This window comes from Penicillium crustosum (assembly GCF_028827405.1).
Source record: "Penicillium crustosum strain IBT 35664 chromosome Unknown utg000002l_segment0_segment0, whole genome shotgun sequence".
In the NCBI taxonomy this organism is placed as follows: domain Eukaryota; kingdom Fungi; phylum Ascomycota; class Eurotiomycetes; order Eurotiales; family Aspergillaceae; genus Penicillium; species Penicillium crustosum.
In genome coordinates this window covers 7574405-7587920 of record NW_026623123.1, presented here as the reverse complement: position 1 = coordinate 7587920, position 13516 = coordinate 7574405, and the positions used below count along the sequence as shown (strand labels likewise).

At 49.9% G+C, this 13516-nt stretch overlaps 6 protein-coding genes across 6 annotated transcripts; 2 read left to right on the top strand and 4 right to left on the bottom strand.

Annotated features, from left to right (window-relative positions):
* Nucleotides 1-1408: 1408 nt before the first annotated feature.
* On the bottom strand, nt 1409-3754 carry N7487_006357 (E3 ubiquitin-protein ligase; the record flags this gene model as incomplete). The annotated part of the gene is made up of 1 exon (XM_056874104.1): nt 1409-3754. One exon carries the CDS (start codon nt 3752-3754, stop codon nt 1409-1411), a length of 2346 nt encoding a protein of 781 aa, XP_056731824.1.
* Nucleotides 3755-4536: 782 nt separating this feature from the next.
* On the bottom strand, nt 4537-5679 carry N7487_006356 (Short-chain dehydrogenase/reductase SDR; the record flags this gene model as incomplete). The annotated part of the gene is made up of 1 exon (XM_056874103.1): nt 4537-5679. The coding sequence occupies one exon, from the start codon at nt 5677-5679 to the stop codon at nt 4537-4539; it is 1143 nt and encodes a 380-aa protein (XP_056731823.1).
* Nucleotide 5680: 1 nt separating this feature from the next.
* Nucleotides 5681-7563, bottom strand: N7487_006355 (SDR family oxidoreductase; the record flags this gene model as incomplete). The annotated part of the gene is made up of 4 exons (XM_056874102.1): nt 7259-7563; nt 6980-7207; nt 6717-6915; nt 5681-6660 (listed from the first exon to the last, which is right to left on the bottom strand). Exons 1-4 carry the CDS (start codon nt 7412-7414, stop codon nt 5681-5683), a joined length of 1563 nt encoding a protein of 520 aa, XP_056731822.1. The 5' UTR covers nt 7415-7563.
* Nucleotides 7564-8108: 545 nt separating this feature from the next.
* Nucleotides 8109-9335, top strand: N7487_006354 (TDA10 family protein; the record flags this gene model as incomplete). The annotated part of the gene is made up of 5 exons (XM_056874101.1): nt 8109-8261; nt 8351-8853; nt 8924-8947; nt 9000-9115; nt 9178-9335. The coding sequence occupies 5 exons, from the start codon at nt 8109-8111 to the stop codon at nt 9333-9335; spliced, it is 954 nt and encodes a 317-aa protein (XP_056731821.1).
* A 750-nt stretch (nt 9336-10085) lies between these two features.
* N7487_006353 (60S ribosomal protein uL30) lies at nt 10086-11670 on the bottom strand (the record flags this gene model as incomplete). Its single annotated transcript, XM_056874100.1, has 3 exons — nt 10086-10712; nt 10917-11028; nt 11657-11670. 3 exons carry the CDS (start codon nt 11668-11670, stop codon nt 10086-10088), a joined length of 753 nt encoding a protein of 250 aa, XP_056731820.1.
* Nucleotides 11671-11977: 307 nt separating this feature from the next.
* On the top strand, nt 11978-12848 carry N7487_006352 (ESCRT-II subunit protein SNF8). The gene is made up of 2 exons (XM_056874099.1): nt 11978-12459; nt 12528-12848. The coding sequence occupies exons 1-2, from the start codon at nt 12251-12253 to the stop codon at nt 12838-12840; spliced, it is 522 nt and encodes a 173-aa protein (XP_056731819.1). The 5' UTR covers nt 11978-12250; the 3' UTR covers nt 12841-12848.
* Nucleotides 12849-13516: the final 668 nt, after the last annotated feature.

Here is a 13516-nt window from a genome sequence, read left to right as displayed (position 1 = left end):
ACCTCGATCAACCATCCATTTGAATCAACCCTTCACTCAAATCAACAACATCCACCAGTCTGGCCGTGGCGGGCTTTAGCTTCAGGACAATCGGCAGACTGGTCAATCAACCTTCGATGAACCACCTCGACTAACTACCCACTCCATCTATCCATCCAGTCGAATCAACCACTTCCAGTCTGATCGTGGCGGGCTTCGACTTCAGGACAATCGGCAGACTGGTCAGTCAACCTCCCCCGAGCATCCACTTCTATTATCCACTTCAATCACCTATCCACTCGAATCCACGACCACAGCCAGTCTGACCGTGGCGGGCTTCGGCTTCAGGGCAATCGGCAGGCTGGCCAAAACCACTTCAATCAACCACTTCGAACAACCACAACAAGTCTGGCCGTGGCGGCCTCCGGCTTCAGGACAATCGGCAGACTGGTCAATCAACCTTCGATGAGCCACCTCGATCAATTGCCCACAATATGACCACCTTTTCCAATTGTGACCACATTTTTTTCAAATAACAACCTTGACAACCATCTTCCAATCAACCATCTTCCAATCAACCATCTTCCAATCAACCATCTTCCAATCAACCATCTTCCAATCAACCATCTTCCAATCAACCATCTTCCAATCAACCATCTTCCAATCATCTTGACAATGATTCACAACGGCCGTCCTCCACTGTGAAGATCGTCCATCCACACCGCTATGAACCTTTCATTGCCAGCTTTCCGCTACCAACATGAGCCTTGCATCATCAGCATTCTACCACGACCACCATGAGCCATCATCGGCCTTCCACATTGACCACCATATAGCCACCATCGGCCTTTCATCGTCGGCCTTCCACCAACTCCGAACATTTGGTCAATGCAACTACTGTTGGGTGGATATAATATCCACCAAATGCATCGTGGGGGTCTTCAATGGAGGTTGTCATTGGGTTTCAGCATGTATTATGGCTATGGTTTTCAATGTTCTGCCTCTCTCGTGTATCCTTCATATATTGTTTTTCTGGGCATCATGCGCAATTTAAGACATATTCCACTTTATTTCTGCCTCTATGCCTCTGTAATAAAAGTATCTAATGTAAGGAGTAGAAGACACTAGTCTCAATAAAAAAGCCTTGGATTAAAAAGAGGGTAAGGTTGTTCGCTGCATCTTGACAGTAGTAAGAAGCCACGCAATTATCAAACAGAAGTAGGGAGTGTCATCAATCATCACATCGTCCGAAACCCTCCAAAAAAAAGTATTCACCGCACGCCAGCCCAGATACTCTGCGTAGAGCACTGGGGAATGAAAGGGGAAGAAAAGCAAGCGCCATCATTGCAAAAACAGCCTAAAATAGAAAGCAAGGGGGGGAAAGATCTTGAAAAGTTGTAGCCGAAGGTGCGCACAGGATCATACAGGGTCATACGTCCTCAACTTCGACGACTCGCTCCACAATCCAGTCTGCAAAAGCCTGACCCTCGAGTTTCCACCGTCCATCAGCCCACACGTCACTGAGCCAGTAAGCCCACGGCTTACTCGAAGATGTAAGCTGCAAATCCCAAATTGAGGCCGTGGCGCGGCGATTCATAGAGTGGCTATCGGCCCCTGCCGAGAGATCATGATTGACGTTGCGGAATCCAGCAGCCGAAGTTGGGTTGCTGGCACCGGAATTGCCTTGTCTGATCCGCCATTCACGCTCGGCTTTCTCACCTGCACGGCGGGCGACCGCTTCCTCGTCTTCTGCTTGGTAGAGATTGCATTTGGTGCATTCTGTGCAGCGGGACCCAGGGTTGATGCGGAAGTGCTCACAGAAGTGTTTGTAGCCTTCTGGTTCTTCGAATTCATCGTCATCATACAAGTTGCCTGCCACCTGTTCATCATCAAATGGATCGTGGGGTATATCGGCCGGGCCATCGAAGGCATCTAACCCGCGGGGGGCACGGGCAGGCGCGGTTGTTTGTACGGGTGGGCCTAGTGCCTTGCGGCATAGGTAGCACATGGAGTAGCCACAAACGCAAGTCAGTTTGTTGCAGCCTGAGGACTTGACGAATGAGAGGCAGCAGCGGGGGCAGGTGCGTTTCACGGCGGCGGTGCGGGCAGCCTCAACGGTAGCGCGCAAGTCGAGGAGTAACGGCTCATGGCACACATGTGGATCTCGCCACGATTTATGGCATGTCATGCAGCTAATGCGTGAGCACGAGGGGTTGGCACAGGTGAATCGTTTAGGTCGGATTTTGAGGCAAAGGTTGCGAATGGCATTTCCGAAGACTGCTGTTACAGTGGCTGGGTCCAAAAGGAGTAGAATAATAACAGGGATTACGAGTAAAGGGACAAGGTCAAGGAGGAGGAGGGTCATCAAAATCGTCGGAATAATGCCACCGTCACGACGGAATCGCCAGCGGACACCATGGGGTGAAGGATGGTAGACTGGGTCGATTTCAGCATAGGAGCAGAATGGACATCTAACGAGCTTCAATTGAGACTTCATAAGTGCCTCAGAGGAGAGCCGATCCTCGAATTTGCGGTACGTTTCAAAGCCAGCCGTATCGAGAAGAATTGCCTGCTTGACGATCTCTGGATGAAGACATCCCTCGCACGACCCAATGGATAATGGCGCAAGACACTTCAAAGTAGAGCGCTCTAAGTCAACAGACTTGCCCCAGCCCTGCCCAAACAGCGCTTCATAGACAGTTCTTTGGATGCAGTGGTAGCAAATGATGTGAACGTTAGTGGAACATGTCGCGATCTGCTCAAATGTCACGTCCGCGAAACAACACTCGCATTCGTAAAGGGAATTGAGTTCTTGGGCTTCCTTCTCATTCAACTCTGAGGCAAATCGGAAATCCGTATCATGCTGCTCTTCACGCTTCTGCCGCAACAGTGGGGCCAGCAACATCTCGTGGAGCTCTGCATCCAGTTCGTTGCACCCGGTTTCCTTCAGAACAGGGACAAGTTCCCCGTCTTCTCGACGATGCCAGGCCAGAAGCGGGTGTTCTTCACGGTCCTTCTTCCGCCTAAAGGACGGGAACATGCTGTTGAATGTCGCACGCCATGTCCGACGCGACAGATCCCGAAGCGTCGGTCGAGCCCGAGCATAGCTGAAATTTACTTCAGCTAGAACAGCCTCCACTGTACTCTTATTCAGACCATTATATTCTCTTGTCATGGCCATCCGCACAGCGGCCTTATATTCGTCGGACCGAAACCGCTCATCAGGAGGGACCAGACCGCCTTTACCAGTGTCATGCCGAGCAAAGTTGTCGCCTCCAGGGGATGGGGGAGCATTTCCCTCTGCCTCAGCTTCAGTAGTTCCTTCCGGGAGATTCCAGCGCCCCGAAACCCATTTCTTCTTATGCCTGAGTAGCTCCTCCACACACACTTGTAACCGGCTCTGTCCGTCAAAACGTAGCAGTAGCTCGCGGAACACCTCTATCTGTACATCGGGAAAGATTCGAACTAGAGTCTCAAGTGCGGTATTGAGTTCCTCCTGTTCCCGTTTGTGCTCCTCTGTTTCGTGGGTCGAGAGCTGGACGGGGCCGCGAGATCGGGAGGTACTGCCGAAAGGGTTATTTCGCAACGCTTCAAGGGTGATAGAGTAGCTGTTGGGAGAGGATCCAGTTTGTCCTAGAGATGGCTTTCGGGCATTGCGACTGGACGAGGAGCTGGTTGAAGAACCGGAGGCTGACTTTCGGTGAGATTGGGTGCCGTCGGCGGGGCGGGATGTGGAGGATTTGGAGAAACCAGGTACTGGCAGCGAGAGCACCATGATTGTACAGGCTTTACATGGTTTGGGAATATGAAAGTGTCAGAGAATATCAGAAGATGCCAGAAGATGTCAGTGGGGGAGAGAATATAAGAATGTGTTGAAGCAGTCCTGGAGCCTAGAATGAAGAATGAAGGATTTGTTACATAAGACGACCTTCCGCTATTGTTCTTTTTTATATTCTTTCTATTCTTTCTATGCTTTCTGTTCTTTTTATATCTACCTCCAGTCAGCTTTCTGTTTGGTAGATAGTGACCCCCTTCTTTTAAACCATATCACATACACAGACTGTCTGAGACTGCAGAATGTCACTTGATCCTTGTGATAGCGCTGATACATCAACCCACACCATATGATACATCTGAGCCCCAAGCCACTTGAACAAGCAAATGAAATCTCAAAGATCGCATGCTCCTTAGGAATACGGTTCAAAAGGATCACGCAATGCCGGACAATATCATTGGAATAACAAAGAATTTAAATGTCTTCCGGCCCGATAACTATTGAAAGCAAAACATATGTGATTCACTTTACCATACATACACAGTCGTAGATGGATCAGATACCTCTCAGTCCAAAGTATTCAAAAATAGTCTAGAATTTCCAAGTCGGTATAGTTATGTAGTTACCAAATTCAGATACATCTCATTGGCCTCATGGGAAAAACTAGAAAGACAGGAAAAACATCACAGGTAGTATATACAAAAAAAGAAGCAACAGTCTGATCCAAGTGTTCCGGCTCGCTTTGCCAATGGGAATATCGCTTCAACCAAAGATTTCATATTTTACAGCTTGGCCTTAGCGCCCTCCAGGAGCTCCGCACCGGCGCCAGTGATGGCAGGCTTGCCAGTCTCAACAACGGTGGCCTGGAACAGGACGGTGTTGCCCTCCTTCCACATCTCAGTCTTAAGGGTCTGGCCAGGCAAGACGACACCCGCGAAGCGAACCTTGAGGTTCTTGTACGGACCGAACTTAGAGAAGACAGCCTTGGACGACACACCGAGCGAGCACAGACCGTGCAGGATGGGGGTCTTGAAGCCGCCGACCTTGCTGAACTCAGGGTCGATGTGGAGCGGGTTGCGGTCACCGTTCAGGCGGTACAGCGCTGCCTGGTCCTCAGAGGTCTTCTCCTCAACCACGGCATCGGGCTGGCGCTGCGGCGCCTTGTACGCAGCAGTGGCAGCCTTGGCGCGCACAGCAGTGGGCTTGGAAGAGCCTCCGAAGCCGCCACTGCCGCGGATAAAGACGCTGGACTCGTTATAGAACAAATCCTCGCCGGTCTTGGCATCCTTCGTTGTGTACCCGGCGATGACGATGGCTGCGTTGCCCTTGTCGATAACGTCAATAAGCTTGGGATAGGTCAGGGTATTGGCGGTAGTGGGGATGGGGAACTTGCGAACCTCCATGTACTGCTCGCCGTGAAGCAGCATCATGGGGGAGAAGTCCTTCACCAATTCGTCCATGTTCCAGGGAGTAACGGTGTTGAACCAGGGGATAACACCATACGAGGGAAGGGCCTGGAACTGGTCGTTGTTCTCATAGACCAGAGGCAAGTCGGTGCGCTTGGCGCCCAAACTGAGGTTGTACAGGATCACATCGCGGTCCTCGTAGTTGAAGGGAGTACCCTCGCTCGAAAGGGCCTTGGCCTTCTCGATGTTCTTCAGGATCTCGTTCTCGCTAGAAGTATCGCCGTGCACGCGGTTAGACATGTTAGCCATGATCTTCTCCACGCCGGCCTGGCCGTCCTCGGGGTGATCAGCGCGACCGTCATCGAAGTTGGTGATTTGTGCCCAGTTACGAACCACCTCCTCGGGGGTCAGCTTGACGTCCACGGGGAAGCCGTGGCCGCCAGTGCGCTGCCAGCGGGTGCGGCCGAACCAACCGCTACCACACTCAAACAGACCCTTGGTGGAAGGCTCAGGGGCCATATCAGAACAAAGCAAGACCACAAGGGGGGGCAACATAGTCGGGCTTGAAAGCCTGGACCATCTCCTCGGGCATAATAGTACGGGTCATGTTAGTACCCGCATTAGGAGCAATGGTGTTGACCTTAATGTTGTACTTAGCACCCTCCAAAGCTAGAGTGCGGGAAAGACCCAGGATACCAAGCTTGGCAGCAGCGTAGTTGGCCTGGCCGAAGTTGCCGTAAATACCGCTGGTACTGGCAGTGTTGACAACACGACCGTACTTCTGCTTGAGGAAGTAAGGCCAGGCAGCCTTGGTCACCTTGTAGGTACCACGGAGGTGGACATTAACGACGGAGTTCCACAGGTTATCATCCATATTGGTGAAAGCCTTGTCGCGCAAGATGCCGGCGTTGTTCACCAAGATATCGATGCGGCCGAAGGCATCAATGGCGCTCTTGACGACGGCATCACCGTCCTCGCAGCTGGCCTTGTTACCAACAGCCTTGCCGCCCAGCTTCTTGATTTCCTGGACCACCGGCTCAGGGTCAACAAGATCGTTGACCACAACGGAGGCACCGAGCTTAGCGAACTGCAAGCAATAGGCACGGCCGAGACCGGCACCACCTCCAGTGACCAGGGCAACACGGCCCTTGAAATCGGGCTCCTCTCCAGGGGGGGCGCTGGGTGTCTTCAGACCATCTTCCAAAAAGGCCATGAAGTCAGCAGGGCCAGTGGGATATTCGGGCTGAGAGAAATCGTTGACATCGTTCCACTTCCGGGCGATAGCACCAGGGGTCAGGGAGTCATCGGTCTTCAGGAGACCACCCTTAGCTCGCTCCCAGCGGAGCTTAGCAACGTGACCACCGCCGACCTCGTAAATACCACCAGTCTCTGTGGTGTTAGATGAGTGCACGAGGGCAGCGACCAAAGGAACCACCCAGTCGGGCTTGAGGTTCGCCAGAACATCAGGGGGCATGACAGTTTCAGTCATGCGGCTGGCAGCTAATATGAGGTTAGCTTCCCCAGATTCATGGGTTGGGGTTTTGTAACTTGCTTACCAATTGGAGCAATAACGTTGGCAATAATGTTATACTTGGCACCCTCCTTAGCCAGGGTCTCGGTGAAACCGACCTGGCCGAGCTTGGCAGCTGAGTAGTTAGCCTGGCCGAAGCTGCCGAATAGACCAGCAGCCGAGGCAGTGTTGATAACACGGCCAAACTTTTGTTTGCGGAAGTGAGGCCACGCGGCTCTTGCGCACTAAACAAAGAATGAGTCAGTTCCTGTTTCCATAACTTGTTTTTATGTGTCCGAGGATTCTCACCTTGTATGCACCGTAGGTGTGAACTGTGTTGATCAGATCCCAGTCGGCATCCGTCATGTTCTTAAAGCTAACATCCCGCAGGATACCAGCGTTATTGAGCAGAATATCAATGCGACCGAAGGTCTTAATAGCCGTCTCGATGATAGCATCACCGTTCTCGACGCTGTCGTAGTTGGCGACAGCCTTACCGCCAGCGGCCCGGATCTCCTCGACGACAACATCTGCGGCCTGGAGTAGCTATCAGTATCTGTCTGCCTCATTCGTAAATGTTGCACATACCTTTCCTGACTTGCCCTCGCCCTTGTGAGAGACACCGAGGTCATTCACGACGACATTTGCACCTCTTGAGGCGAAGAAGAGAGCATATGCTTTCCCCAGACCACCACCGGCACCGGTGACGACCACCGTTTGGTTATCGAATCGCAACTCGGACATTTCTGTGTATATCCGAAAGTTAAGTGGATAATAGAAAGAAATGAAAGAAGAAAGCTGGAGAAGAGGGGAGTTTAAAGCAACTCGGCAAGCTGGGGAACCTCGGCACGTTTGGGTTGGTTTTGTAACGAAATCTTGGGGTATCGTTACAATGGCAGATCGTCCCGTATCACATGCCGTAGTCCATGTTACTTCCATACACACCTGTAACATATGTATATTTGGTAATTTTAATGAAAAGTGAATATTATATTGACTTATGCATGAGACATATGCAAATATATACAATAGTATAAGGTGGAATAGGTGTAATATCTGTAATAGCTGTAATAAGTGTAATAAGTGTAATAGCTGGAAGAGTGTATATGTCTGGGCCGAGTACTTGCTGACTCAGGCATGTGACGGGCAACGTCATTGTCATGTGCATACAATCGTTCTTGTATAAGAGTCAATTAGTGATTTAACCATATTTGACCATATTTGACTATTGTCTTAAATGCGCGAGAAAAAAAAAACACTCTTAACATGTTAGGCCAAAAGTAGCGGCTGAATATATCCCGTGGGGGGGAAACGACCCCAGATTCACTCGGCCGATTAGAGGGAGAAACTTGAATGTTTCCCGCGCACCGTAGCCGATAGATACATAAGACCGTGCGATAGAAAACTACAAGTATTCGGTAGATAAAATTAAGTCAAAATGCCCGAAATCGTGGACGATAAGTCGCAGCACTGTATCCCCTTCCTACTCGATCGCCTGCGCGTTCATACCGAGCGGCACCGCGGCAACCCCAATACCCCGCCGTTTTTCATCGGTCTCAATGGCGTGCAGGGTGCGGGCAAGACAGTTCTGGTGAGTCGATCCAGAGCTGGTCAATTTCTCATGCCTCGGGATCTCGTTCAATTTCCTCGGAATGGAATTTGATACTAATCCCTCTATAGGTATCCGCTCTCAATGACACCCTCCGATCGGAGCCATACTCGCTCTCGGTCGTGACCTTGTCGCTCGATGATATCTACCTTGACCACACCGACCAGGTAGCTCTAGCACAAGCGCATCCTTCAAATCCCCTCCTACAGCATCGTGGTCAGCCTTCGACTCACGACCTCGCATTGGGTGAGGAGGTGTTTGCTTCGCTCGCCGCTGAACGTCCGACGGCCATTCCACAGTATGACAAGTCTGCATTTGAGGGTCAGGGTGATCGTGTTCCAAAGTCTCAATGGAATGTCGTTAATAAAGAGAGTCAAGACAAAGTCAAGGTCGTGATTTTTGAAGGGTGGTGTGTCGGGTTCCGTGCGTGGGATGACCAAACCCTGCGTGCAAAATGGGAGGCCGCTGTGTGTCAAAAGGAGACTGGCGAATACGATGGACGACTAGGCCATGTCAAGTTCGAGGATGTCAAGGCTGTAAACGACGCTCTGAAGCGATATGATATCTTGACTGAGTGGGTTTTTTCGGCCATTTAAGACTGCAACTAGAAGCTTTGCTAATATGGGGTTCTTTTTCCTTCACAGCAAGCTTGATGCTTTGGTCCATATGTATGTGCTTTTTTGCCGCTCGACATACTTTCATTCTACTAACTAATCTCAGCGACGCCAAAAACCCTCGTTTCGTCTACGAATGGCGTCAGGAACAAGAGCGCACGCTCCGTGCTGCCAAAGGCACCGGAATGACCGAAGAGCAAGTCAAACACTTTGTGGATGGCTGTACGCATATACTCGGTAACACCATTGATGAGTAAATATACTAACTCGGATGATCGATGTAGATTACCCATCCTACGAGCTCTTTACTGAAACCCTCCGCGACGGCGCTTTCAAGCCCACGCCGCATAACTTATCAGCATCAAGCTCAGACTGGCAAGGACGACAGCTCTGCCTTGTGGTTGACCGTAACAGAAGAGTTCAGGAGGTCATTAAAATCTAATTGGGGTGGGCTAACATAGAAACGTCAGAAGAAATGCAGTATCACATGGATATTGAATATATATATGTGTATATATCTCGATATATCGCCCCAATTTCAGGACTGTCCACTCCTGTTCTGGGATTGGCATTAAACCAGGTTCCCATTGGGATGTAGCAACCTCCGATAAGATAGTATTAAATATTGATCTGTAGATTGTCTCTCCGAATTAAAAACTGGTAAATCTGATAGAATATGATGTAGACACATGATGAACTGACCACAACCCAGGCTCTAGAGAGAAAGTAAACCACTTGTAATTGGTTAAGTACAGCTATGAGCTTGATATTCGAGGTACTAGGCTTCATGAAATTATGAAAGGGTAGCTTTAATAACATAGCGTCGAAAACACTGAGGCTACAGGATAGCGCGAGATGGGATTCGGACCTCGGGACAGTCTTCGGGCTTACAAAATCCCGATTACTACCAGCCTTGGAGTTCCTGGTACAAGGTTGTAAACTAAAATGGCTGGGAATACAATTACGGGACAAAAAATACAACTGGAACCAGGCCCATGACCATGAAATTGGGTTGTTTGAAGCATTAAATTGATCGGAAATCCCAGACCATCGTATCGCTAAAAATAATTGACTAGTGGATATAAACAGCCCGTGCAAAAAACAACCCAAGACAGTAAAGTCGTAAAATTTTGTGTAACATTTTTAGTGCGCTCACAGAACGCCCCAACCCGAATTCTTCATGAGAAGAAATCTAGTTCATCTGGCGAATGAGAGCGTTGATGTTCTCCTCACGGTTACCGGTGTCACCACCCTCGATGTAGTGCTTGAACTTGCGAGTGCGGAAACCACCAGTGGGGTTGGACAGCTTGAAGGGCCAGAGGAAGTTGTTGGCCTGCTTGAAGTTGGGGCCAACAGTGTAAATCTCGTGGATGAGATCCTCCATGCAGACAATGCCGAACTTGCCGAGGTGCTCCTCGATGATCTGGTTGTCGGTGAGGGGAGTGCGCTGCTTGTCGACCTTTCCGTAACCACGCTTGTACAGAAGCTCGCGGACGGACTTCAGGTTGGGGTAACCGTAGGCAATGTAGGGGTTGACAATGGTCAACATCTCCTGGGTAGCCTTGGTGAGACGGATGAAAGTACCAGAGTTGATCTGGAGCAGACGCAGGAGCTGGAGGATCTTGCGGGGCTTGGGGGCAATCTTGTTGATACCCTTGATACGGACAACGAAGACGAGCTTGGGCTCACCCTCAACGAAGAAGCTGCCCTCCTGGCGAGCAACGCGGTTGAGGCGGATCTTCTCGCGCTCAGCGGTGCGGTACTCCTGGACGTAGGACTCAGCACGCTTGAAGATAACTCCACGCTTCTCCTTGTTGGCCTATATGAATCTCAGTTAGCATGAGAGTTCTCCAAAGTCTTGTGAAGAAAATGGCAAGTAGTTTGTGCAACTAATGTCAGACCCGAAAGATGGTTGACAGACGACAGCATTGACCGTGGTAGCGGTCTAGTCATCGTGAATGGTGTTATGCATCATGTAGTTGGAAGGAAGTGTGGTGAAGTGAAAGAAAGAGGGTAAACTGACCTTCTTGGTCTTCTCGGCCTCGGCACGGCGCTCAGCGCGGGCAGCCTCTTGAGACTTGCGCTTCTTCAGAAGGGTCTCGGGAACGAGGACCTGGTTCTGGGTGGGAACGGAGCTGTGTAATGTTAGAACAGTCTGTCCAAAATAGATCGAGACTGAGACAATTCGCCGAGTGAAAGAATTGCAGCATATAGCGCCACATTCTCAACCAAGGCATAAAAGAACTCGACGAAATGTCTTTAATCAGTGAGGGCCAAGGCATCGGGGGTTCAAGATCGATTGCAGTTTGGTACTAGCCATGCATATTTCAGCATAGTGTTCGCAAAGCCGATCACCCACCAGATGCCATTGATGCCTTCATCCGACAAAACCCTGAACAATGTTCAGGAAATATATGTTGACACTCTTTCGCTTCAGGACCACGATGCTGTTACCACATCACGAGTGCCCGAGAGCGATAGTTCACAACAATATTTTTGGAGGAGAAGGCGCCAGGCGCTTTCAACCTCAAGACTCCATCACCCTTTTTTCTGTATCCGAATTTTGCTCCGTGATAGACAACAAGTGTATCCGAGATAATTGGACTCAAGAGAGAGGGCAGGAAGGATCGAGCTGGTGCCTAACCGTCACCGTTGTTGGACAAACGGCTGGCATCCCCAGCGAGAAGGACGACTATACCCGCAACCTTACAAACTCAAGCAGAGATTGCATCAGTCTTAGGAAGAAGTCATTGGGAATCATACGTAGTAGCGGCCATTTTGAAGGTCCGGACGAGGTCGAGAGTCGGCTGGTTGTCGAAGGATATCAAAGGAAGAAGAAAAAGTTCGAAGAAAAGGAATGTAAGAAGAGACTTCGCTTGTGTGGGTGCGGGCCCCCTAACCAAAGTAGGCTAGCGTATAATATAACCAGCACTAACCCGTTCTGGGCCCAGCCCTTATCGGGCTCTGGATAAGGGTTTCCCTCTTATCAGATGACTTCATGGATCCGTCCATGGATGCCTGACCCGCCTGGGGTAACTACATGTAACCAGGACTATCAAGTGAACACTGATCCCCCTTACACTCCATATATCATGTCTCGCCGCGGAGTTGGCCTCGGGGCCTTTGCAAATCGAACCCAAGCAACACAATCTTATGCTACTCATGGCGCCAATCTCCGCTCTACGCATACTGCCTCCCTGCAGACCCAGTTATCGGTTTTCCAGTCGTTGCTCCACACATTTGCGCTAGAACATAGCTCTACGATAAAGTCCAACCCGACATTCAGGGCAGAGTTTGCGCGCATGTGCAACACCATCGGGGTTGATCCCCTTGCCGCAAGCAACGTCAAAGGCAAGAATGGCCGTCGTGGACTGGGAGAGGGGGGGCAGCTTCTGGACCCAGATTATGGGCGGAGATATGAATGACTTTTACTTTGAGGTCGCAGTTCGAGTTGTTGAGTTATGCAGAGAGACCAGGAGCGAGAACGGTGGGTTGATTGGTGTTGAGGAGTGTCGGAAGCGAGTGGGGAAGGGCAAAGCGATTGGTAGTGGACTTGAAGTTTCAGAGTATGAATTGTTCCTTCCAGAAATGTGGATATCTATACAAGTGATTGACTTAACTATGTGTTCGACAGTGACGACATCCTACGAGCAGTTCGGTCTCTCGAGCCTCTTGGCTCCGGGTTCTCCATCGTCAAGGTTGGCAGCAAGCAGTACATTAGGTCCATCCCTAAAGAACTCAATACAGATCAGGCAACAGTCCTGGAGGTGATTCAGGTGCTGGGCTTTGTGAGCGTTTCAATGCTTCGGTTGAACCTCAAATGGGAAAAAGCTCGAGCACAAACTGTGATCGATGACCTGCTTGCTGATGGTCTAGTCTGGTTGGATGCTCAGGGCCCTGAGAAAGAGTACTGGTCACCCCAAAATCTTCTGGAGGATAGTGGATGAATCAGGAGCCTCATGTGATTGCCATGGAAATCACAAGCTCATAATACCTCGTGCGGATATCCCTCGAGCTACACCTTTTTGAGAGAATCCCAAGTCATAAGTATGTGGCTCTCGAGATTTTGCCCGTCCAAGCATTGATGGTGCATTTAATAATTGGCGTTTCGAGAGGGGTAACATTCACCCTTCCCTTCCGGGCCCGTCGGTCAAATCATGGCAAGCTACAGTTTGCTCGATGCCATCATCTGGGGCATTCGTATTGCGGGAATTGATACTACAAAAAAGACGCCATCCAATTCATGTAGAGATATTTGAATTTGAGTGAAAGGCGAGCAAGCATTATCGGCAAGGATCAAACACAACCGATCGTACACTACAGGAATTCGCCAAGAGAGCGACAAACCTCCTAATGATGCCTTTGTGTTATTTATTTTTATAAATTATCGTGCTCCTTATACAGTCATCACGACTTATTCTATTTGTCTGACGAATGTGACGAATCTGAAGTTTATTTATCTCATTTTTGGGTGTTGGGGTAGCATGGCATTGCGTGATATGGAGGGACAAGCATGTAAGAGATCCCCGCATGGGGACTATATATAAACTATCTCATATTCCATGAAAAGTAATAGTCCATTGATTTTCATATAATTGAACCCAACAACCATACTCCATATAC